This window comes from Mesoplodon bidens, assembly GCF_964165515.1.
Source record: "Mesoplodon bidens genome assembly, chromosome: 14".
NCBI lineage: Eukaryota > Metazoa > Chordata > Mammalia > Artiodactyla > Ziphiidae > Mesoplodon > Mesoplodon bidens.
The window spans coordinates 53,163,671-53,187,281 of NC_138170.1; the positions used below are offsets into that span (position 1 = coordinate 53,163,671).

General features: G+C 37.0%; 1 protein-coding gene across 3 annotated transcripts in view; it reads left to right on the top strand.

The window, feature by feature from the left end:
• The window catches only part of PREPL (prolyl endopeptidase like), a 55,116-nt gene that overhangs the window by 8,421 nt on the left and 23,084 nt on the right, over positions 1–23,611 (top strand). For all 3 annotated transcript variants that reach the window (XM_081254961.1, XM_081254962.1, XM_081254963.1), the window contains 3 exons: positions 20,224–20,346; positions 21,591–21,657; positions 22,244–22,450. In XM_081254961.1, coding sequence (XP_081111087.1) covers positions 20,224–20,346; positions 21,591–21,657; positions 22,244–22,450 — 397 coding nt within the window. The remainder of the gene's footprint in view (positions 1–20,223; positions 20,347–21,590; positions 21,658–22,243; positions 22,451–23,611) is intronic.

The following is a 23,611-nucleotide window of genomic DNA, read 5'->3' on the forward strand; positions in this document are numbered from 1 at the left end:
CTATTTCATTTATTTCTCCTCTGATCTTTATGATTTCTTTCCTTCTGCTAACTTTGGGTTTTGTTTGTTCTTCTTTCTCTAGTTCCTTTAGGTGTAAGGTTAGATTGTTTATTTGACATTTTTCTTATTTCTTGAGGTAGGCTTGTATAGCTGTAAACTTCCCTCTTAGAACTGCTTTTGCTGCATCCCATAGGTTTTGGGTCGTCGTGTTTTCATCGTCATTTGTCACTCGGTATTTTTTGATTTCCTCTTTGACTTCTTCAGTGATCTCTTAGTTATTTAGTAACGTATTGTTTAGCCTCCATGTGTTTGTGTTTTTTTCCTTGTAATTCATTTCTAATCTTATAGTGTTGTGGTCAGAAAAGATGCTTGATATGATTTCAATTTTCTTAAATTTACTGAAGCTTGATTTGTGACCCAAGATGTGATCTATCCTGGAGAATGTTCCGTGCGCAGTTGAGAAGAAAGTATAATCTGCTGTTTTTGGATGGAATGTCCTATAAACATCAATTAAATTTATCTGGTCTGTTGTGTCATTTAAAGCTTTTGTTTCCTTATTAATTTTTCGTTTGGTGTAAGTGAGGTGTTAATGTCCCCCACTATTATTGTGTTACTGTCGATTTCCTCTTTCAGAGCTTTTAGCAGTTGCCTTATGTATTTAGGTGCTCCTATGTTGGGTGCATAAATATTTACAATTGTTATATCTTCTTGGATTGATCCCTTGATCATTATGTAGTGTCCTTCTTTGACTCTTGTAATAGCCTTTATTTTAAAGTCTATTTTGTCTGATACGAGTATTGCTACTCCAGCTTTCTTTTGATTTCCATTTGCATGGAATATCTTTTTCCATCCCCTCACTTTTGGTCTGTATGTGTCCCTAGGTCTGAAGTGGGTCTCTTGTAGACAGCCTATATATGAGTCTTGTTTTTGTATCCATTCAGCAAGCCTGGGTCTTTTGGTTGGAGCATTTAATCCATTCATGTTTAAGGTAATTATCGATATGTATGTTCCTATGACCATTTTCTGAATTGTTTTGGGTTTGTTTTTGTAGGTCCTTTTCTTCTCTCGTGTTTCCCACTTAGAGGATTTCCTTTAGCATTTGTTGTAGAGCTGTTTTGGTGGTGCAGAATTCTCTTCGCTTTTCCTTGTCTATAAGCTTTTGATTTCTCCATTGAATCTGAATGAGATCCTCACTGGGTAGCGTAATCTTGATTGTAGGTTCTTCCCTTTCATCACTTTAAGTATATCATGCCACTCCCTTCTGGCTTGTAGTGTTTCTGCTGAGAATCAGCTGTTAATCTTATGGGAGTGCCCTTGTATGTTATTTGTTGTTTTTCCCTTGCTGCTTTCAATAATTTTTCTTTGTCTTTAATTTTTGCCAGTTTTATTACTATGTGTCTCGGCGTGTTTCTCCTTGGGTTTATCCTGTATGGGACTCTCTGCACTTCCTGGACTTGGGTGGCTGTTTCCTTTCCCATGTTAGGGAAGTTTTCGACTATAATCTTTCCAAGTATTTTCTTGGGGCTTTTCTCTTTTTCTTCTCCTTCTGGGACCCGTATAATGCAAATGTTGTTGCGTTTAATCTTGTCCCAGAGGTCTCTTAGGCTGTCTTCATTTCTTTTCATTCTTTTTTCTTTATTCTGTTGTGCAGCAGTGGATTCCACCATTCTGTCTTCCAGGTCACTTATCCGTTCTGCCTCAGTTATCCTGCTGTTGATTCCTTCTAGTGTGTTTTTCATTTCAGTTATGATATTTTTCATCTCTGTTTGTTTGTTCTTTAATTCTTCTAGATCTTTTTAAACATTTCTCGCATCTTCTCAATCTTTCCCTCCATTCTTTTTCCGACGTCCTGGATCATCTTCATCAATAATGATCATCTGTCATTATTCTGAATTCTCTTTCTGGAAGATTGCCTATCTCCGTTTTGTTTAGTTGTTTTTCCAGGGTTTTTTCTTGTTCCGTCATCTGGTACATAGCCCTCTCCCTTTTCATCTTGTCTGTCTTTCTGTGAATGTGGTTTTTGTTCCACAGGCTGCAGAATTGTACGTAGCTACCACTTCTTTATTTTTTGTTTTTTTCTCCACTTTCCATTTACTCTTTAACCTGCTGGAGTATGGCCCCCCTCCTCCATTAGAACCTCTGTCATTGTCACCAAAGATGTAATATATTTCAACCTAGTAGACACTTCCCTTTCCTCATCTCTGATGCGCTCTCAGCAGATTTGACATGCTTGACCATTCCCTCCATGAAACACTCTTTTAGCCTCTTGACGCCACGTTTTCCTGGTTTTCCTCCTACTTTACAAACCAACCCTTCTCACTCTCCTTTTCTAACTTTTCTTCCATGTGACTTCTCTACTGTGAAGTTTCTCAGGGCTTGGTCCTGGCGCTTTTTTCTCTTCTTAATTTCTTCCTAAGTAATTTTGTCCATTCCCATGGACTTAGTACCATAGCAGTTATTATCTTCATCCCAGACTCATCTCTGTGCTGCACAGAATTAATCTTCAGTTGGACATCTTACTGACTTCTCAAACTGTCCACAGTTGAACTTCAGCTCTGCCAGCCCTGACTCCGCTCTTCTTTATTTCATTGCTCTGTACTCAGTTGTTCAAGGCAGAACATGGGGAAACATATTTTATTCCTCCTGTTCCTTTACCCTGCCGTCACATCCGTTAACAGTGCATACCAAACTAGCTTTGTGATTTTTACCATGTCACTGTACCATCTAGCCTATTATATACTTAATTATTTTTGCCTAACCAACTTGTCTCATCCCAAGGAATAATAGTAAGTCACCAGTCTGATGTGCTGGTTATACTCTTTCTAATGAAATATTCATATACTCCAGGTCATGTATACCATCATGTCTGACATGCTTTCAGAAACACATTGAATTAACCTCCAAAATGTATGGTGAATCTGTCCATAGTTCTCCATCTGTACCTTCATCACTCAGTTATCTTTCACCTGGACAACTGGAGAAGCCACCTAACTAGGTTTCTTGCTTGCCTCTTCCCTTCCAACACATTTTCATACATTTAGAAGAGTGATCTTAAAATATAAATTAAATCATGTCACTTTGTAGCTTAAAACCTTTCCAGAAGTTCTTAACACATAAACATAAACTCCATTTTCCTAGTCCTGTTCCCCAAGACTCTGCAAGATCTAGCCCCGAACTCATTTCTTGCCACTTTGCCCACATTCACTTTGGTCAAGCTACAACAGGCATCTCCTGGATCAAAGAACAGAACTCTTTCCCATCTATCTCAGGACCTTTACATACTAACCGCTAATCCCATTGACGCCTGCATGTCTAGTTCCTTTTCCTATTTTATGTCTTGATTAAATGTTACCTCCTGAGAAAGGCCATTTCTGACCATGGTGATCAAAGTAACTGAAGCTCATTTTTTACCTTAACCTTGTTTCCTTCTCACTACTTTACCACAATTATTACTTCATTTGTCAGTGTCCTTTTTTGTTTTGTCTTCCCAGCTAAAATGTAAACTCCATAAGAGCAGGGTCCATGTCTGTCAGTTCAGTATTGCTTCCCTATTGTCTGAGACAGTGCATGACATAGTAATAAATACTGTTGAGTGAATGACTGTCCCCATAAATAGGGGCCTACATCTATTTTATAGAATGCCATTCTGTGGGTTGCAGTGTAATTGTTGAACCTAAGTCCCCAAATAAAGGATCGAGCTAGAAAAAATAGAAAGGACTGAGAGTGTAGTTAAGGTAATACCAGGCACAGGGAGCAACACTTACAAGAGCCCCACATCGAGAGAGGGCAGTCCCTACAAGTACTGTAGCCAAAATGGTCAAAGATAAACCAGAAAAAGTAAGCAGGGGCCAGATCATGTATAGGCAGTTGTGTAAATCTTGTGAGAAATTTGAACTGCATCCTAAAAGCAATAGAAAGTCTTTGAAAAATGTAGATGCAATCAGATTTGCATTTTAGAAGAATCACTTTGACAGAATTGCAGAAAATAGATTGGAAGTAGGAAGCCTTGTCATAAGGTGAATGAAGATGAGACCCTAAACTAAGGACATAGCCAGAAAAATGGAGAAAAGTGTAAGATTTGAGGGAGGATTGAAGAGATAGAATCAGTCAAACTTCACAGTTACAGTGATTACATTTTATTTGGGGCATTTTAGTAGAATAATAGAGAACATAGGGTGATAATCTCTGATCTATTTGGATTCTAAAATCCAGAAGTCCCTTACAAAAATATTTACTTATTATTTTTTTTTTGCAAAACCTGACCTAAACTGACACAAAGCTACTCTGATCTTTATTTATCCCACTTAGTAGAGTTCCCCAACCAGGGATTGAACCTGGGCCATGGGAGTGAAAGCACCGAGTCCTAACTGCTGAACCGCCAGGGAATTCCCTCCGATTTCTTATTGTATTTGATTACAGGGTGATATCCCCCTTACTGGGATAGACATCATGTTAACTTTTCAAAATCACAACATTTGAAAACACATGTGGATCATATTTATGTTTCGAACAGACTTATTTCACAGTCACGTGTATAGCTTTACCATTACTCAGATGTTAAGGGTGAGGAAGGAGAAGGAGTAAATGTAACTCACTATTGATGTGGAGATTTTACTCATCAGCTGGATATGAGTCTGGAAGTTGGGAAGAGAGGTCCATGTATAAGGTAGTGGTTGAAGCCATAAAAGGCATGACACTGTATTTACTCCTATGCTATTTTATTATTATTATATAATTATTATTATTTAAATTTTTTTCCTCTTTCCATTAGATTGGGAAGTCCCTGAAGACAAGAATTTTACAACGTACATGTTTATATGCCCCACACGTAGCATTAATGACTGCCACATACTAGATAACCAGTAAATGTTTGTGGATGAGTTAATTGTTGAATGAATGATTTTTTCTTTTCATGTAACCATAAATTTTATTGCTTGAAGAAAGACCAGAGAAATCATCTAACGTGAGCTTTCTTTAGGTCTTTGGCCTATTTTGAATTTATTTTTTGTATGTGCTATGAGGGGTCAGAGTTTGACTTCATTCTTTTGCTTGTGAATATCCACTGAGCCCAGCATCATTTGTTGAAAAGACTTTTCTTTTCCCATCGAATTTTCTTAGCACGCTTATCAAGAATCTACTGACCATAAACGTAAGGGTTTATTTCTGGACTGTCAGTTCTATCCTGTTGATCTGTATGTTTGTCCTTAGGCCAGTACTACACTCTTGATTGCCATAGCATTCTAGTAAGTTTTGAAATCAGGAAGTGTGTGAGTTCTTTCTTTACAAATGAAAAAACTAAAGTCACTGAGCCCAAGATAAAATTTTTAAAAATTATAAAAATTAATGGAGTCAGAACCAAACCTCAGGTAACTTGATTCACATCACCTTTCTTTTAAATATCTTTTATTATAAGTCACTACAGATATATACAAAGAGAGAGAGAATACCATAGCAAATACCCATGTATCCACTACTCAGTGTGACTTTTTTCTTAACCAAAAAAGTTACAGATGTATTTGAAAGTCTCCTGTGTACTTCCCTGATCACATTATCTTCCTTACCTCCCCAGTGGTGATCGTTGTCCTTAACCTCTTTCCATTCTATTTTTATGTAATTTGATAGCATATATATTTGTATCCACTGATCATATATAATATTGTTTTGCATGTTTTACAACTTTAGGTAAATAATGTACATACAATTGTATAACTTGCTTTGCTGTTCAACATTTTGATTTTGAGGTTCCACATTAATATATGTATCTCTGTTTCATTTTTTACAACTGCTGCATAATATTCTATGATATGCCAGAATTAATCTGTGTTCTTTGGACAAGCATGTAGGTTGTTTCTAATTTCCAGACTTACCCAAAAAAAGCTGCAGAGCACAATCTTGTATGTATCTCCTTATCCATGTGTGCTTGTCTTTCTCTAGAGTCTGTATCTAATATTGGCATTCCTAATTGTATTCACATCCTAATGTTTCTTGTTAAATTAATTTCTGAATTGATAGAACTATCTTACACTCAAGATAGAAAGGAATATATAAGAATTCTATCTCTATATCTTGAATAACATTTGATATTATCAGACCTTTTTGCTCTGCTGATGGGTAAATAATATGTCATTGTTGCTTAATTTTCATTGCCCTAATAATGGTTGAGCATCTCTTCATGTTTATTGACACCATTGGTTTTGTCTTCCTGAATTGCTTATTGATGATGTTTGACCATTTTTCCTATGGAGTTTGTCTTTTTCTTACTGATTCATAGGAGTTTTTTACATATCCTTTGTCTTTTATTTGTGCATGGATATCTTATCTATATTTGTGCTGTCCTTTCACCTTTTTTATGATGTCTTTTGTTAAATAAGTCTAAATTTTTATGTTTTGTGCTCTCTATGTTTCATTCAATTCAGCAATTATTTGTTGAACACCTACTATGCATCATTCTACCCATTGGGTATATAGCATCGAGCAAAGGAAACAAAGATACCTGCCTTCATGGAGCTTATTCTACTTCTAGGGATAGAGAAAGAATAAAGAAATATGTGAGTAAAATATAAAGTATGTCAGAGGCAGTAAGTACAATGAAAAATAAAATAGGGGGCTTCCCTGGTGGCGCAGTGGTTGAGAGTCTGCCTGCCGATGCGGGGGACATGGGTTCGTGCCGCAGTCTGGAGAGATCTCGCATGCCGTGGAGCCGCCGGGCCCGTGAGCCATGGCTGCTGAGCCTGCGTGTCCAGAGCCTGTGCTCTGCAACACGAGAGGCCACAACAGTGAGAGGCCTGCGTACCAAAAAATAAATAAATAAATAAATAAATAAATAATAAAATAAAATAGGACAAGGAAATATTAGATAGGCCATGTTGGGATAGGGTGAACTGTGATTTTAGTGGAGTGGTCAAGGCAAGCCTAACTGAGATGATATTTGAGCAATAGCTTCAAGTAGGTGTTTGGGCATAGGGCACAGTAAGTTCTAAGAAAGTAAGGTGGGAGCAAGCCTGACATATTCAAGAAACATCAAAGAGGCCAGTGTGGCTCAGAGTAAGTGGTTGAGGGAGGAATGTAGTAGCAGATGAGTTCAGCAAGGTAATGGGGCAAGATCCTTTAGGCTCTTGTAGACCGTTTTTTTTTTTTTTTTTTTTTTTTTTTTTTTTTGCGGTATGCGGGCCTCCCACTGTCGTGGCCTCTCCCGTTGCGGAGCACAGGCTCCGGACGCGCAGGCTCAGCGGCCATGGCTCACGGGCCCAGCCGCTCCGCGACATGTGGGATCCTCCCAGACCGGGACACGAACCCATGTCCCCTGCATCGGCAGGCGGACTCTCAACCGCTGCGCCACCAGGGAAGCCCTCTTGTAGACCGTTTTAAGGATTTTTCCTCTTGAGTGAGATGGGAAAACCATTGGATGGGGTTTTGAGTGAAGGAGTGATATAATCTGACTTCAGGCTCACTCTAGTTCCTTTGTTGAAAATAGACTATGGAAGGTAGAGGCAGAAACAGAGCATTTTGGCTATTGCAGTAATCTAAAGGAGAAACGATACTGGTACCACCAGCATAGTACAAGTGTGAGAAGTGGTCAGATTCTAGATATATCTTGAAAGTAGAATTGACAAGGTTTGCAGATCACTTGATTGTGGCAAGAGAGAAAGACGAAGGAGACTAATACTTTCAAGCATGAGCAGCTTGGAAAGAGAGTTATTTATGAAAATAGGAAAGATTGCCTACAGAACAGGAGATTTTTGTGGTGAGAAGGTACATGGGGAAATTGGATGTTCAGTTTTGGACATTTTTTGACATACTTGTTAGACATATAAATTTAGGAGTCCTCTGCACATAAATAGCTTTTAAGGTCATGAGACTGGATGAGATCACCAAAGGAATTAGTGCACACTATAGATGAAGAAGTGGTCCAGGGTATTTTGATGGTAAGAGCCAAGGAGTTGAGTAGGAACTAGCTAAAGACACTGAGAAGGGCCAATGAGATAGGAGGCAAACAATGAGAATGAGGTATCCTGGAAGCCAAGTGAAGAAAAGTGTTTTTAGGAGGAGGAAGTGATCAACTGTTTATAATGCTGATAGGTCAAGTACTGTGAATACTTAGAATTAACATTTGTATTTTGTGATGTAGTGGCCGTCAGTGACCTTTTTTTTAATGAAGTAATATCTTATTTTTTTCACTATTATTTTATATTGGAGTATAGTTCATTAACAGTGTTGTGTTTCAGGTGTACAGCAAAGTGATTCAGTTACACATATACATGTATCTATTTCAAATTCTTTTTGCACTTAGGTTATTACAGAATATTGAGCAGAGTTCCCTGTGCTGTCCTTGTTTATCTATTTTAAATATAGTAGTGTGTATATGTCAATCCCAAACTCCCAATTTATCCCTCCCCCCACCCACCTTTCCCCTTTGTTAGCCATAAGTTTTTCTTTTTTAAAAAAAATTTTATTTATTTTTTGGTTGCATTGGGTCTTCATTGCTGCGTGTGGGCTTTTCTCTAGTTGTGAATGGGGGCTAATGTTTGTCGCAGGGCGTGGACGTCTCGTTGCTGTGCATGGGCTTCTCATTGTGGTGGCTTCTCTTATTGCAGAGCACAGGCTCTAGGCACGCGGGCTTCAGTAGTTGCAACATGTGAGCTCAGTAGTCGCGGCACGCAGGCTTCGTAGTTGTGGCGCGTGGGCTCAGTAGTTGTGGCTCATGGGCTGTAGAGCACCTGGGCTTCAGTAGTTGTGGAGCATGGGCTCTAGAGCTCAGGCTCCATAGTTGTGGCGAACAGGCTTAGTTGCTCCGTGGCATGTGGGATCTTCCCAGACCAGGGATCGAACCCATGCCCCCTGCATTGACAGGAAGATTCTTTGTGGCGCCGACAGGGAAGTCCCAAACGATAAGTTTGTTTTCTAAGTCTGTGAGTCTGTTTCAGTTTGGAAATAAGTTCATTTGTATCATTTTTTTAAGATTCTGCATGTAAGTGATATCATATGATATTTGCCTTTCTCTGTCTGACTTCACTTAGTATGATAATCTCTGGGTCCATCCATGTTGCTACAAATGGCACAATTTCATTCTTTTTAATGGCTGAGTAATATTCCAATGTATATATGTACCACATCTTCTTTATCCATTCCTCTGTCAGTGGGTATTAAGGTTGCTTCCATTCTTGGCTATTGTAAACAGCACTGCAATGAACATTGGGGTGCATGCATCCTTTCAAACCATGGTTTTCTCCAGATATATGCCCAGGAGTGGGATTGCTGGATCATATGGTAGCTCTATTTTTAGTTTTTTAAGGAACCTCCATATCGTTCTCCATTGTGGCTATACCAATTTACATTCCCACCAACAGTGTAGGAGGGTTCCCTTTTCTTCACACCCTCTCCAGCATTTTTTGTTTGTAGACTTCTTTTTTTTTTTTTTTTTTACATTACGCAGGCCTCTCCCGTTGCGGAGCACAGGCTCCAGATGCGCAGGCTCAGCGTCCATGGCTCACGGGCCCAGCCGCTCCGCAGCATGTGGGATCTTCCCGGACTGGGGCACGAACCCACGTCCCCTGCATTGGCAGGCGGACTCTCAACCACTGCGCCACCAGGGAAGCCCTGTAGACTTTTGATGATGACCATTCCGACTGGTGTGAGGTGATATCTCATTGTAGTTTTGGTGTGCATTTCTCTAATAATTAGTGATGTTGAGCATCTTTTCATGTGCCTCTTGGCCATCTGTATGTCTTTGGAGAAATGTCTATTTAGGTCTTCTCCCCATTTTTTGATTGGGTTTTTTGTTTTTTTGATTGGGTTGTTTGTTTTTTTGATATTGAGCCGCATGAGCTGTTTGTAAGTTTGGAGATTAATCCCTTGTTGATTGCATCTTTGCAAATATTTTCTCCCATTCTGTGAGTTGTCTTTTCGTTTTGTTTATGGTTTCCTTTGCTGTGCAAAAGCTTTTGAGTTTAATTAGGTCCATTTGTTTATTTTTGTTTTTATTTCCATTACTCTGGGAGATGGATTGAAAAAGATATTGCTGCGATTTATGTCAAAGGGTGTTCTGCCTATGTTTTCCTCTAAGAGTTTTATAGTATCTGCTGTTACATTTAGGTCTTTAATCCATTTTGAGTTTATTATTATGTATGGTGTTAAAGAATATTCTAATTTCATTCTTTTACATGTAGCTGTCCAGTTTTCCCAGCACTATTTATTGAAGAGACTGTCTTTTCTCCATTGTGTAGTCTTTCCTCCTTTGTCGTAGATAAATTGACCATAGGCGCATGGGTTTATCTCTGGGCTTTCTATCCTGTTCCTTTGATCTATATTTCTGTTTTTGTGCCAGTACCATACTGTCTTGATTACCGTAGCTTTGCAGTATAATTTGAAGTCAGGAAGCCTGATTCCTCCAGCTCTGTTTTTCTTTCTCAAGATTGCTTTGGCTATTCAGGGTCTTTTGTGTCTCCATACAAATTTTAAAATTTTTTGTTCTAGTTCTGTGCAAAATACCATTGGTAATTTGTTAGGGATTGCATTGAATCTGGATTGCCTTGGTAGTATAGTCATTTTGACAGTATTGATTCTTACAATCTAAGAACATGGTATGTCTTTCCATCTGTGTCATCTTTGATTTCTTTCATCAGTGTCCTATAGTTTTGGGGTTATAGGTCTTTTGTCTCCTTAGGTAGGTTTATTCCTAGGCATTTTATTCTTTTTGATGCAAGAGTAAATGGGATTGTTTCTTTAATTTCTCTTTCTGATCTTTTGTTGTTACTGCATAGAAATTCAACAGATTTCTAGGTATTAGTTTTGTATCCTGCAACTTTACTGAATTCATTGATGAGCTCTAGTAGTTTTCTGGTAGCTTCTTCAGAATTTTCTATGGATAGCATCATGTCATCTGAAACAGTGACAGTTTTACTTCTTCTTTTCCAATTTGGATTCCTTGTATTTCTTTTTCTTCTCTGATTGCCATGCCTAGGACTTCCAAAACTATGTTAAATGAAAGTGACAAGAGTGGACATCTTTGTCTTGTTCCTGATCTTAGAGGAAATACTTTGAGCTTTTCACCACTGAGTTTGATATTAGCTATAGTTTTGTCATATATGGCCTTTGTTATGTTGAAGTATGTTCTCTCTATACCCACTTTCTGGAGAGTTGTCATCATAAATGGGTGTTGAATTTTGTCAAAAGCATTTTCTATTGAGATGATCATATGGTTTTTATTCTTTAATTTGTTGATGTGGTGTGTCATACTGATTGTTTTGTGGATATTGAAAAATCCTTGCATCCCTGGGATAAATCCCACTTTTTCATGGTGTATGATCCTTTTAATATATCGTTGGATTCAGTTTGCAAATATTTTGTTGAAGATTTTAGCATCTATCTTCATCAGTGATACTGGCCTGTAATTTTCTTTTCTTGTGGTATCTGTCTGATTTTGGTATCAGGGTGACAGTGGCCTCATAGAATGAGTTTGGGAGTGTTCCTTCCTCTGCAGTTTTTTGGAAGAGTTTCAGAAGGATAGGTGTTAACTCTTCTCTAAATGTTTGATAGAATTCACCTGTGAAGCCGTCTGGTCCTGGACTTTTGTTAGTTGGGAGTTTTTTAATCACAGATTTCAATTTCACTACTTGTGATTGGTCTGTTCATATTTTCCATTCTTCCTGGGTCAGTCTTGGGAGATTGTACCTTTCTAAGAATTTGTCCATTTCTTCTAGGTTGTCCATTTTATTGGCATATAGTTGCTTGTAGTAGTTTCATATGATCCCTTGTATTTCTGTGGTGTCCATTGTAACTTCTCCTTTTTCATTTCTAATTTTATTGATTTGAGCCCTCTACCTTTTTTTCTTAAGGAGTCTGGTTAAAGGTTTATCAGTTTTGTTTATCTTTTCATGGAACCAGCTTTTAGTTTCATTGATCTTTTCTATTGTTTTCTTTGTTTCTATTTCATTTATTTTTTCTCTGATCTTTATGATTTCTTTCCTTTTACTAACTTTGAGTTTTGTTTGTTCTTCTTTCTCTATTTGCTTTAGGTGTGAGGTTAGGTTTTTTATTTGAGATTTTCTTGTTTCCTGAGGTAAGATTTTATTACTATAAACTTCTCTCTTAAGACTGCTTTTGCTGCGTCCCATGGGTTTTGGATTGGTGTGCTTTTGTTTTTATTTGTCTCTAGGTTTTTTTTTGTTGTTGTTTTTGCGGTACGCGGGCCTCGCACCGCTGTGGCCCCTCCCGCCGCGGAGCAAGGCTCTGGACACGCAGGCTCAGCGGCCACAGCTCACGGGCCCAGCCACTCCATGGTACGCGGGATCCTCCTGGACCGGGGCACGAACCTGCGCCCCCTGCATTGGCAGGCGTACTCCCAACCACTGCGCCACCAGGGAAGCCCTCTAGGTATTTTTTGATATCCTCTTTGATTTCTTCAGTGATGCATTAGTTGTTTAGTAGCATATTGTTTAGTCTCCAAGTATTTGTGTTTTTTACAGTTTTTTTGTTGTGTTTTGTTTTACTGTTTTTTTACAGTTTTCTTTTCCTAGCATTGTAGTTGGAAAAGATTCTTGGTACAATTTCAGTTTTCTTAAATTTACCAAGGTTCGCTTTGTGGCCCACCGTGTGATCAGTCCTGGAGAGTGTTCCATGGGTACTGGAGAAGAATGTGTATTCTGCTGCTTTTGGATGGAATGCTCTGTAAATATCAATTAAGTTCATCTGATCTAATGTGTCATTTAAGACCTGTGTTTCCTTATTGATTTTCTGTCTGGATCATCTGTCCATTGATGAAAGTGGGGTGTTAAAGTCCCCCACTATTATTGTGTTACTGTTGATTTCCTCTTTTACAGCTGTTAGCAGTTGTCTTATGTATTGAGGTGCTCCTGTGTTGGGTGCATGTATATTTATAATTGGTATATCTTTTTCTTGGATTGATCCCTTGATCATTATGTAGTATCCTTCCTTGTCTCTTGTAACATTCTTTATTTTAAAGTCTATTTAGTCTGATATGAGTATTGCTACTCCAGCATTCTTTTATTTCCATTTGCATGGGATAGCTTTTTCCATCCCCTCACTTTCAGTCTGTATGTTTCCCTAGATCTGAAGTGGATCTCTCGTAGATAGCATATATATATGGGTCTTATTCTTGTATCCATTTAGCCAGTCTTTGTTTTTTGTTGGATCATTTAATCCATTTACATTTAAAGTAATTATCGACATGTATGTTCTTATTTCCATTTTGTTAATTGTTTTGGATTTGTTTTTGTAGGACTTTTTTCGACCCTTCCTCTTTTGTTCTCTTGTGATTTGATGACTAACTTTACTGTTGTGTTTGGATTCCTTTTTATTTTTTGTGGTGTATCTATTGTAGATTTTCAGTTTGCAGTTACCATGAGGTTTTGATATAGCAGTCTATATGTAAACAAGATTGTTTTAAGTTGCTGGTCTTTTAATTTCAAATCCATTTCCAATATCCTGCATTTGTACTCTCCTCTTCTCACAATTGCTGGTTTTGATATCATATTTGTATGTGGGTCATTTCCTACCTTTAATTTTCTTAATTTTCTTGTTTCTAGTTGTAACCTTTTCTTTTCCACCTTGAGAAGTTCCTTTAGCATTTGTTGCAAAGCTGGTCTGGTGGTGCCAAATTCTCTTAGCTCTTGCTTGTCTATAAAGCTTTTGATTTCTCCATTGACTCTGAATGAGAGCCTTGCTGATTAGAGCATTCTTGGTTGTAGGTTCTTCCCTTTCATCACTTTAAATATATCCTTCCACTCCCTTCTGGCTTGCAGAGTGTCTGCTAAGAAATCAGCTGATAACCTTATGAGAATTCTCTTGTATGTTATTTGTTGCTCTTCCCTTGTTGCTTTTATTTTTTTTTTCTTTGTCTTTAATTTTTGTCAATTTGATTACTATGTGTCTTGGCATGTTCCTCCTTCAGTTTATCTTGCCTGGGACTCTGTGCTTCCTGGACTTGAGTGACTGTTTCCTTTCCCACGTTAGGGAAGTTTCCAGCTATTATCTCTTCAGATATTTTCTCAGGTCCCTTCTCTCTGTCTTGTTCTTCTGGGATCCCTATAATGTGAATGTTGGTGCCTTTAATGTTGTCCCAGAGGTCCCTTAGACTGTCCTCATTTCTTTTCATTCTTTTTTTCTTTATTCTGTTCTGTAGCAGTGATTTCCACCCTTCTATCTTCCAGCTCACTTATCCGTTCTTCTGCCTTAGTTATTCTGCTATTGATTCCTTCAAGTGTATTTTTCATTTCAGTTATTGTATTGTTCATCTCTGTTTGTTTGTTCTTTAGTTCTTCTCTTTGTTAAACATTTCTTGTATTTTCTCAATCTGTGCCTTTTCCAAGATCTTGGATCATCTTTACTATCATTACTGTGAATTCTTTTTCAGGAAGATTGCCTATCTCCACTTCACTTAGATGTTCTTCTGGGGTTTTATCTTGTTCCTTCATTTGGGACATATTCCTCTGCCATCTCATTTTGTCTAACTTTCTGTGATTATGGTTTCTGTTCCACAGGCTACAGGATTGTAGTTCTTCTTGTTTCTGCTGTCTGCCCGCTGGTGGATGAGCCTAAGAGGTTTGTCCAGCCTTCCTGGTGGGAAGGACTGGTTCCTGCCCATTGATGGGTGGGGCTGGGTCTTGTCCCTCTGGTGGGCAGGGCCATGTCAAGGGGTGTGTTTAGCAGGAAGCTGTGTGCTCAGGAACACTTTAAGCAGCCTGTCTGCTGATGTGTTCCTGCCCTGTTGGTTGTCTGGCCTGAGATGTCCCAGCACTGGAGCCTACAGGCTGTTGGGTGGGGCCAGGTCTTGGTGAGAAAATTGCAGCCACCAGTAGGGCTCACGCCAATGAGTACTCCCCAGAACTACTGCTGCCAGTGTCTTTGTCCCCACAGTGAGCCACAGCCACCCCCTGCTTCCACAGAAGACCCTCCAGTACCAGCCAGTAGGTCTGGCCCAGGCTCTTTTGAGGTCATTTCTTTTTTCCCTTGGTCCTGGTGCACATGAGACTTTGTGTGCACCCTCCAAGAGTGCAGTCTCTGTTTCCCCCAGTCCTGTGGAATTCCTGCTATCAAAATCTGCTGGCCTTCAAAGCCAGATTCTCTGGGGGCTCCTCCTCCCATTGCCAGATGCCCAGGCTGGTGAGCCTGATGTGGGGCTCAGAACTTTTGCCCCTGTGGGAGAACTTTTGTGATACGATTATTTTCCAGTTTGTGGGTCATCTCCCTGACGGGTATGGTATTTGATTTATCACGATTGCCCCCCTCCTACCATCTCGTTGTGGCTTCTTTGTCTTTGGATGTAGGATATCTTTTTTTTGGTAGGTTCCAGGATTTTTTTGTCAGTGTTGTTCAGCAGTTAGTTGTGATTTGGGTGTTTTCATAGAAGAGGTGAGCTCACATCTTTCTACTCTGCCATCTTGTCTCTGCCCCCCCATAGTATCTCTGGCCATCAGTGACCTTGACAAGAGCAGTCAGTGGAATGAGAAGGACAAAAATCTTACTGGGCTCAAGGAGAGAAATTAGAAGTAGGGAGCATTGGAAACAGTTTCCTTCATTTAACAGTCACTTTTTGAATGAGAAAATAAGCAGCAAATATAACTAGATATTTTAAATGAATATAATTAAGAGTCTTGAAAAGAGTTTCACAGATGATTAGTATGGTTTTGTGTAAAAAAACAGATCATTTATTAAGTCAAGGAAGTTCTTCTCTATTCCTAATTTAAGGTTTTTATCATTTTTTAAGTGCATTATTTTCTGGTTTTTTCTGCATTAATGGAAATGGGCCTAAGATTTATTTCCTTTATTTGTGATTGATGGATTTTTCTAACATTGAACCATCCTTTCATTCTTAAGGTAAATCCTACTTGGTCATATAGGATTTTATTGTTACTATTATTGTTTTTATTTTGTGCTTTTTAAAAATACATTGATTTATGAATTTTATTTTAGAGTCTTTTCAATCCATATTTTACAGTAAGAATTTTTAATTGTCTAATATTGTCACTGTCTAGTTTTAGTGTCAGGGTTATATCAGCCTGATAAAATAAGTTGAGTAGTTTTAAATAGTTGACTTTTTTTTTTCTTAAATAGTTGACATATGAGATTATCTTTTCCTTGAGGATTAGAGAAAGCTACCTTTGAAAGTATCTGGGTTTTGTGTCTCTTTTAAGAAGGGAACACTTAGTTATCAATTTCTTTGATATTTATTAGCTTATACAACTTTTTTTTGAGTTGGTTTTGGTAATTTATTTTCTGGAATATTATCCATTTTATCATGTTTTCAAATATATTAGCATAAAGAATGTTATTGTAAGTTCTAATCTTTACTATACCTGTAATTATGCCAACCTTTTCATTCGTAATGTTTTATCATTTTTTTAATCAGTTTTGCTATACATGTCTTTCTTAGTACATTTTTCTTTTTTTTTTTTTTTGTGGTACGTGGGCCTCTCACTGTTGTGGCCTCTCCCGTTGCGGAGCACAGGCTCTGGATGTGCAGGCTCAGCGGCCATGGCTCACAGGCCCAGCTGCTCCGTGGCATGTGGGATCCTCCCGGCCTGGGGCACGAACCCGCATCCCCTGCTTCAGCAGGCGGACTCTCAACCACTGCACCACCAGGGAAGCCCCTTAGTACATTTTTTTAAAGAACCAACTTTTTTATTTTGTTGGTCTTCTCGTTAGTTACTGTATCAACTTAATTGAAACAAATTAATTTTATTTCCTTTCTTCTAGTTCCTTTAGGTTTACTCTTTTCTTTTTCTGTCTTAAATTGAAATGTTCCGTATTACATTATTTCAGGAGACACGTAATCTCAGCTTGTCCCATTATTAATGGTGCTAAGCTTGATAATTTCAGTTAAGGTGATAACTGCTAGTGCTCTCCATTGTTAACAGGCCATTATTCCCTTTGCAGTTACTAAGTAGACTTAGGGTACTACTTTGTTACCCTAAGACTTAGGGTAATACTTTGTCTCAAATATTACCCTAAGACTTAGGGTAATACTTTGTCTCAAATATTACCCTAAGACTTAAGGTAATACTTTGTCTCAAATATTTTATTGCCTGACATCATTTCATCTAATGAGTTTAATAACCAAGGATGATCTTTACCCTAATCATTTGTTTCACTGGGGGTTGCTAATGATTTTCTATTTCTATTGTTCTTTCTACATTTATTAGGTGGTAGTATTCTGTTAAGAAGAGTTTCCCCCTTTTTTTGCACCCTCTTTTTATTTTTTTTATTTTAGTTAGGTGTGTGTTTTGTGTTTTGCTTCTTTTTAAATTATTGTTTTTATTTTTTTTCAGTTTATTATAATCAATTACAGTCATTATTGTTTTTGATGCTCAAACTGTCCCAAATGTGGCTAGTAGGAACCCCTTCAAACTGGCCTTTGTGTTCTTTTGACACATCTCCATGAACCTTTGAACACTTCTTGCTTTCTGACACAAAATGACCTACGCCTACTTTTTACTCTCCCTGCCCCCAGACTTGGAATGAGCCATTAATTAATGGTACCATCTTAACTAAAATCTGCCCACTGTTCTTCTATTGTGCTATTTTCTGTTTTTAGAGTTCATTATTATTTGCTATAATAAAGTTTACAGAGACTTTCCTGGCAGTCCAGTGGTTGACTCCATGCTTCCACTGTAGGGGGCACAGGTTTGATCCCTGGTTGGGGAACTAAGATCCTGCATGCCATGCAGTGTAGCCAAAAAATAAATAAATCAATGAAATGTGAAGTTTACATATTCCATTCTCTTGTCTTATGAGTTTCCGTTGTAAAATGGTTTTGTGGTGGACCACCCAGAAGGTGGGAAGGAATGCTTCTTTTTTCCACTAATTGAGTGATACTATACACGTAACTTTTTTTAAATTTAAAGCTTTCCTCACCTCAGCTCCTTTAGGTAGTATATTCCCTTAAAACCAGTAGACTATTCATGTATTAAGACAGTGTTCCCCAATCTTTTTGGCACCAGGGACCAGTTTTGTGGAAGACAATTTTTGCATGGACGGGGGTTGGGGGGATGATTCAGGTGCTAATGCTAGGGATGGTTCAGGTGGTAATGCGAGCGATGGGGAGCAGCAGATGAAGCTTTGCTCGCTCGCCTGCCGCTCACCTCCTGCTGTATGGCCTGGTTCCTAGCAGGCCACGGACAGGTACCAGTTCACAGCCCAGAGGTTGGGAGCCCCTGCATTAAGATACTTGGCTTAAATGGTTAGGTTTAGCTGCATACCCTAATGGTAATGCTAGCTGGCATTGAAATTAAAGCTTAAAACACCCAGTGGGTATTCTTGGGGACAGAATTTAAACCAAAACCAATTTGGAGTACTTTATGATTATTATATAAAATCTCAGTTTCCCTGGAAGTAATTCCTTTTGAGGAATTATTTACAAAACTCTCGAATTCTACTTCCATTTTATTAAGGCAGTTAAAAATCCTATTGCTTTCAGGGTTATTTTGGTTCAGGTGAGCTCAGTTTATTTGGATTTGTGACACAGAAAAAAGTTAATCAAGGGTGTAAAATAAGTTTAGGAGGATAGGTATTGGGCCCAGCCCTGTTGCCTTAGCCTGGCATTGGCCATGGCTCTCAATAAGAATGGGTGTTTAAAAGTGGCAGAGCCCAGCTCCTCACCTACAGTGTGCTAGGAGCTGCAAGGTAGTAGAAAGAGATACTCTCTTCATAGCCATCCTGACTGTACTTCAAAAGTTCTAAAAGGAATTAACAGAATAGATAAGCATGTATCTGGATATGAAAAGGTAGCTTCTACCACTAAGTTATATATAGTTTCAAGATAAATTTCTAGCGATCTTCTGATTTGTGCTTTGGGTGATAATAGGAAATTATTGGTATAGATATTTTGCCTCACTAAAGATTAACACTAGATTTTGTAGAAATACTAAAAAAAAAAAAATGAGCCTTTAGAATTTGAATTTCAAATCATTAACCATATTAATTTTATGATTGAAGTAGAGACTTCAATTGAAGTAGAGACTGAATGATTTAGACTACTGTAACAGCCATTGTTGCTAATGTGAATCTAATCCAAATCATAAAGCATCTCAAAAAGTCTAAAAAACTTTGTGAGAATGATTATTTTTTCATTTAATTTGCTTTGGTGATTTTTCTGTTTTATTCTTGTGTTTAATTTTAGACTGCGTAAACTCTTTGTGATACAAACTGTATTTATAGCTTACATTCTCTACACTGTTGGTAAAGTATCATGGATACCCTTGTGCAATAAATATTTACCAGCTGTTTCAGGTCCTAACCAAAGGCTTAGTGCTCTTTCTGGCACAAATCACTACAGTTGTCATCTTTGGCAGAAAGCTGACATTTAAAATCTTGGCTAGAATTATTTTCCTTAAGCAAGGGAAACCTGTGGAGTGTTGAATTATTCAACCCTTTTTTAAATTTGACAACTGAGGTTTTGCCTTATCCAAATTTTAATAATTCATATGATATTTATATGCTCATCAGAGATCAACTTACTTAAGCTGTTAGCTTATTAGATACTCCTAATAAGACACTGAGTGCTTTATTTAGCTTTCACCTATATCTCTACTTGTTAATTTTCCATTATTTTTCCTTTTTGAAGATGAGTATATATATTTTTTTAACCTCAAAGAGAAGCTCTGTTTTATAAAGCATTAATTTGCCTTTTGAGCTAATAAACAGTTCTATTTGGAGGATTCCTTATCTCCATGAGAAGAAAATTATGGCTAATGAAGATATAAAGTATGAAAATCTTTTTATCATAACTCTTGATGTGAATAAAATAATAGTGGACATTTATTAATAATGATAATGTCTTCCTCTCCCTTTGACATTTTCCCCTTTTTAGGAAGTATTTCAGTACTTTATAAAACTCAGTAAACTTTTACTTCTCACACCTGGCTATTAAATACGTATATGTTCATAGGATTTCCTTTACTGCTTTCTCATAGTATTTCTGAAGACTTTCCAGCGCTTCTTAGTACTACTACATCTTAAGGACTTAGCCATTTGAATTAATAGTAGTCATCAAGTATCCACCTTACTTGTTTACATTTTTAAATGAAAAAGAGGAAATAATTTATTGAGCTTATGAAACATTTAAGATCTGTGAAATGCATATTATTTCATAGGTATAGACCTAACATTGTAGTACTTGAATGAAAAGGAAATAAGAATTACCTTTAAAAAGCAAAGGTTTTCTCCCTAGTTGAAATATTATGATCATACTGATAAAACTTTTTCCAGGAATTTTTGCCTATTAAACAAGAAAACAAAAAATCCCTCTCAGAAAACATGGATGCATTTGAAAAAGTGAGAACAAAATTAGAAACACAGCCACAAGAAGAATACGAAATCATCAATGCAGAGGTAGGCTATCTTATATCTATTTTTTTTGATCTGATATTACCAGTCAGGGTACAAATGAAATACCTTGTGATATAAACATAATCCCACATCAAAATTAGACTGCTTTTGGCCTTTAAAATATGCTGAAAAAACTTAAAGAACAAAGAGTAAGCTGAGTATGGTCCTTTAAATAAATTATAAAGATCAAAGCCAAGGTGAATTTCCAAGCATATAATGTTAATTCTGGTTTTTGGAAAAAAACAATTCTGTCTTTATATTTTTTAAATACTCCCAAGGAGAAGTTCAAATGAAACTAACTCATAATGTTTTATTACTTGAAAAGTATTTGATTGTTCTATCTGTACTTTTTTTAATAAAAGAAAATTCACTTTAAATAGTATAATACCATGAAATCCAAGTATTTGCTTGACTGTTTTATGGTTACCACAGTCATAAATAATTAGTTGAAACAGATTGAACATGCATGTTGAAAATTTTTCGATAAGATTGGAAAATAGAACCACAGCTTATGAATGAAAATTACATACATAGTAGATGGAAATAGCAATAGGTTAAGAATGAGGAATTCCAGATTCAAATTATGCCACTAACTAGCAAGTAGTAATTGTTTTAAGCTACCTGAAATCGTATCAGTCAGTTGCATTTAATATGTAGGAATTAGACAAGAGCATGATTCATATATTGGTAATAGTCTTTCAATCTTAAATTTTCTATATCTGTCACCCTCACAGAGGGTGAGATGCTTTGTGTAAAATCAGATCAAACCGTGGACAATTGTCAGTGACAGCATATTTTAAAGAAAAGACTCTCAGAAAGTAATTGACTGGGTTTTCAGAATAGTCTTAAGTCACAGTTTCCACATCTGCATCATTTTGGATTATCTTAAAGATGCCACTTGATCTGTTAATTGTCAAATGTTCCAGAAGTAAAGCTAAAGTGGTTTGTACAGTCATAACTGACGTAGGTTTCGTTAATGCCTTCTCTTTGTTGCCTCTTATATTTATGTATTATAAACTCCTCCAGTGATTGATTGTAAACATATGAAAACCATATCTTAATCACTATGTTGTAAAAAGTGATTCATTTTGTATTTTTTATATGTTCATGCATAGACTGCAAACACGTTTGCTTATAAAAGATCTCATTTCTTCATCTTGACTAGTCAGATCACTAAACAATCAATTTTTTTAAAATTATTGAATAAATTATAATTAAATAAACCATTTGTTTCTTTTCCTTGTCAGATTAAACATGGTGGTTTTGTTTATTATCAAGAGGGCTGCTGTTTGGTTCGTTCCAAAGATGAAGAAGGTACAAAACAGTTTTTCCTTTTAAGAAATATCTGATTTTTCAGGTTTCACATTTTTCATTGGAAATTTGGTATTGATTTTTCAAAGGTATAGAAAATAGCTGTTTTCAATTTCTGATTTTTTCTCTCTTTTTTTAAATGAGTAGTTTTTTAATTTCTGGGTTTGCCTAAGATATAATTAACAGCTACATTCAAAAGCTTTTGCAGAGAGAATGGAGGTGGGAACCAGCATTTTTTGAGCATCTACCAAATCCTGGATACTGTGCTAGGCACTATATAGACTACTCAGGGTCACTTACTCACTTACATTTTCTTACTTTTCTAGGTTCTATATGGTCTACAAATATTAGACTATAACTATCAAGTAATATCACATAGGTTGATGCACTGAATAATATCGAACAGCGTAGGGTAGTATTAAATACTAAGGCCATTTTCTGTACACATCAAACTGCTGTCATTGTTCAAAGATGCCAAAATGTAGCCTCTACCAAAAGGGGAATGCTAGTTTAAAACATTGAAATACAGTTTAAAATTTTTTGAAGTATATTTTGTGGAATTATCTCCTTTATCCTTTTCTTTATGCAGCAGACAATGATAATTATGAAGTTTTGTTCAATTTGGAGGAACTTAAATTAGAGCAACCCTTCATTGATTGTATCAGAGTTGCTCCTGATGAAAAATATGTAGCTGCCAAGATAAGAACTGAAGATTCTGAAGCATCTACCTGTGTAGTTGTGAAGCTCAGTGATCAACCTGTAATGGAAGCTTCTTTCCCAAATGTGTCCAGTTTTGGTAAGCCACCAACCAAAGCAGTCTTCTACATTGAAAAGGCAACAGTAAAGAGAATTGTCCACACTTTGCAAACATTTTTACTTGCTTACATGAGTGAATGAGAAGATGAATGCCTGATCTGTTTATCCCTGTGGACTCCATACCTTCCTCTGTGCCTCTTATTCAGGAGACCTTCCCTTCTTTAGTTAAATATCCAAATTCATGTTCATGTTTTTAAAAGTATTGTAATCGGAGTCCAGGTTGTACAGTGTATGTTAATATATCAGTAATTCTTTGCTATTATTTAGAGTACATTTTCACATATAAATTGTCTCTTAATATTTTATTCAACTTTAAGCTTGGGTATGATTGTTTCATTTCACATTATCTTGTTAAGCCATTATAGCACATTGCCCAGGGTCACTACCAAGGAACTCTGGAACACGACGAACTAACTTATTCAATAAAAGCTATGATATTTTTACCAATAGAACCAACTTTAAATTTTATCATTTATCACTGAGTGACATATATGTTTATACTTTATCCTCCCTTTTTATTTTCTGCCATAAATTTCCCCATTGTTTAATAACTAAATGCTTTTGCAGTGAATAGAAATTATACGGTATCTAATTGATTCTAAGGCGTACCTCTTGTACATTTTAACCTCTCTAAAATCAGAATGCATACCATACAATAATGTCTTACAGTCACTGTCAGCCAGGTGGCAGTCATGATGTAATTGTGTGAAAACTTCCATTGACAGCCTCTGGTAAGATCTAGAAAACACCATATTTGGTAGTTTGAGATATCCTGTGGCTTGAAAACAGACAGAAAACATTTAGGCATGAGAGAAAATGGTCCAAAATTTCCTCAGATTTAGAGGTTGTAGATTTAAACATACTTCATCTCCTGAAAGCAAATGTGACTTTACCAAAGTCTTTCTTAAATATTGAATATTCATCTCTTATCTAGAAACTTGAGTACCCTGAGACTAATAACTACTTGAAAACTTAGAATTGATGTAGTAGTATCTTATTCTCTGGAAATATCTCTGGCTTATAAATAACAGGGTTAGACATCGTCAAACCTATGTTAGATTTAGATTTCCAGGGATAAACTTGCACATCTCTTCTATTTGGCACTCAAAATTAGAATGCACTGTGCCTTTTTTTTTTTTTA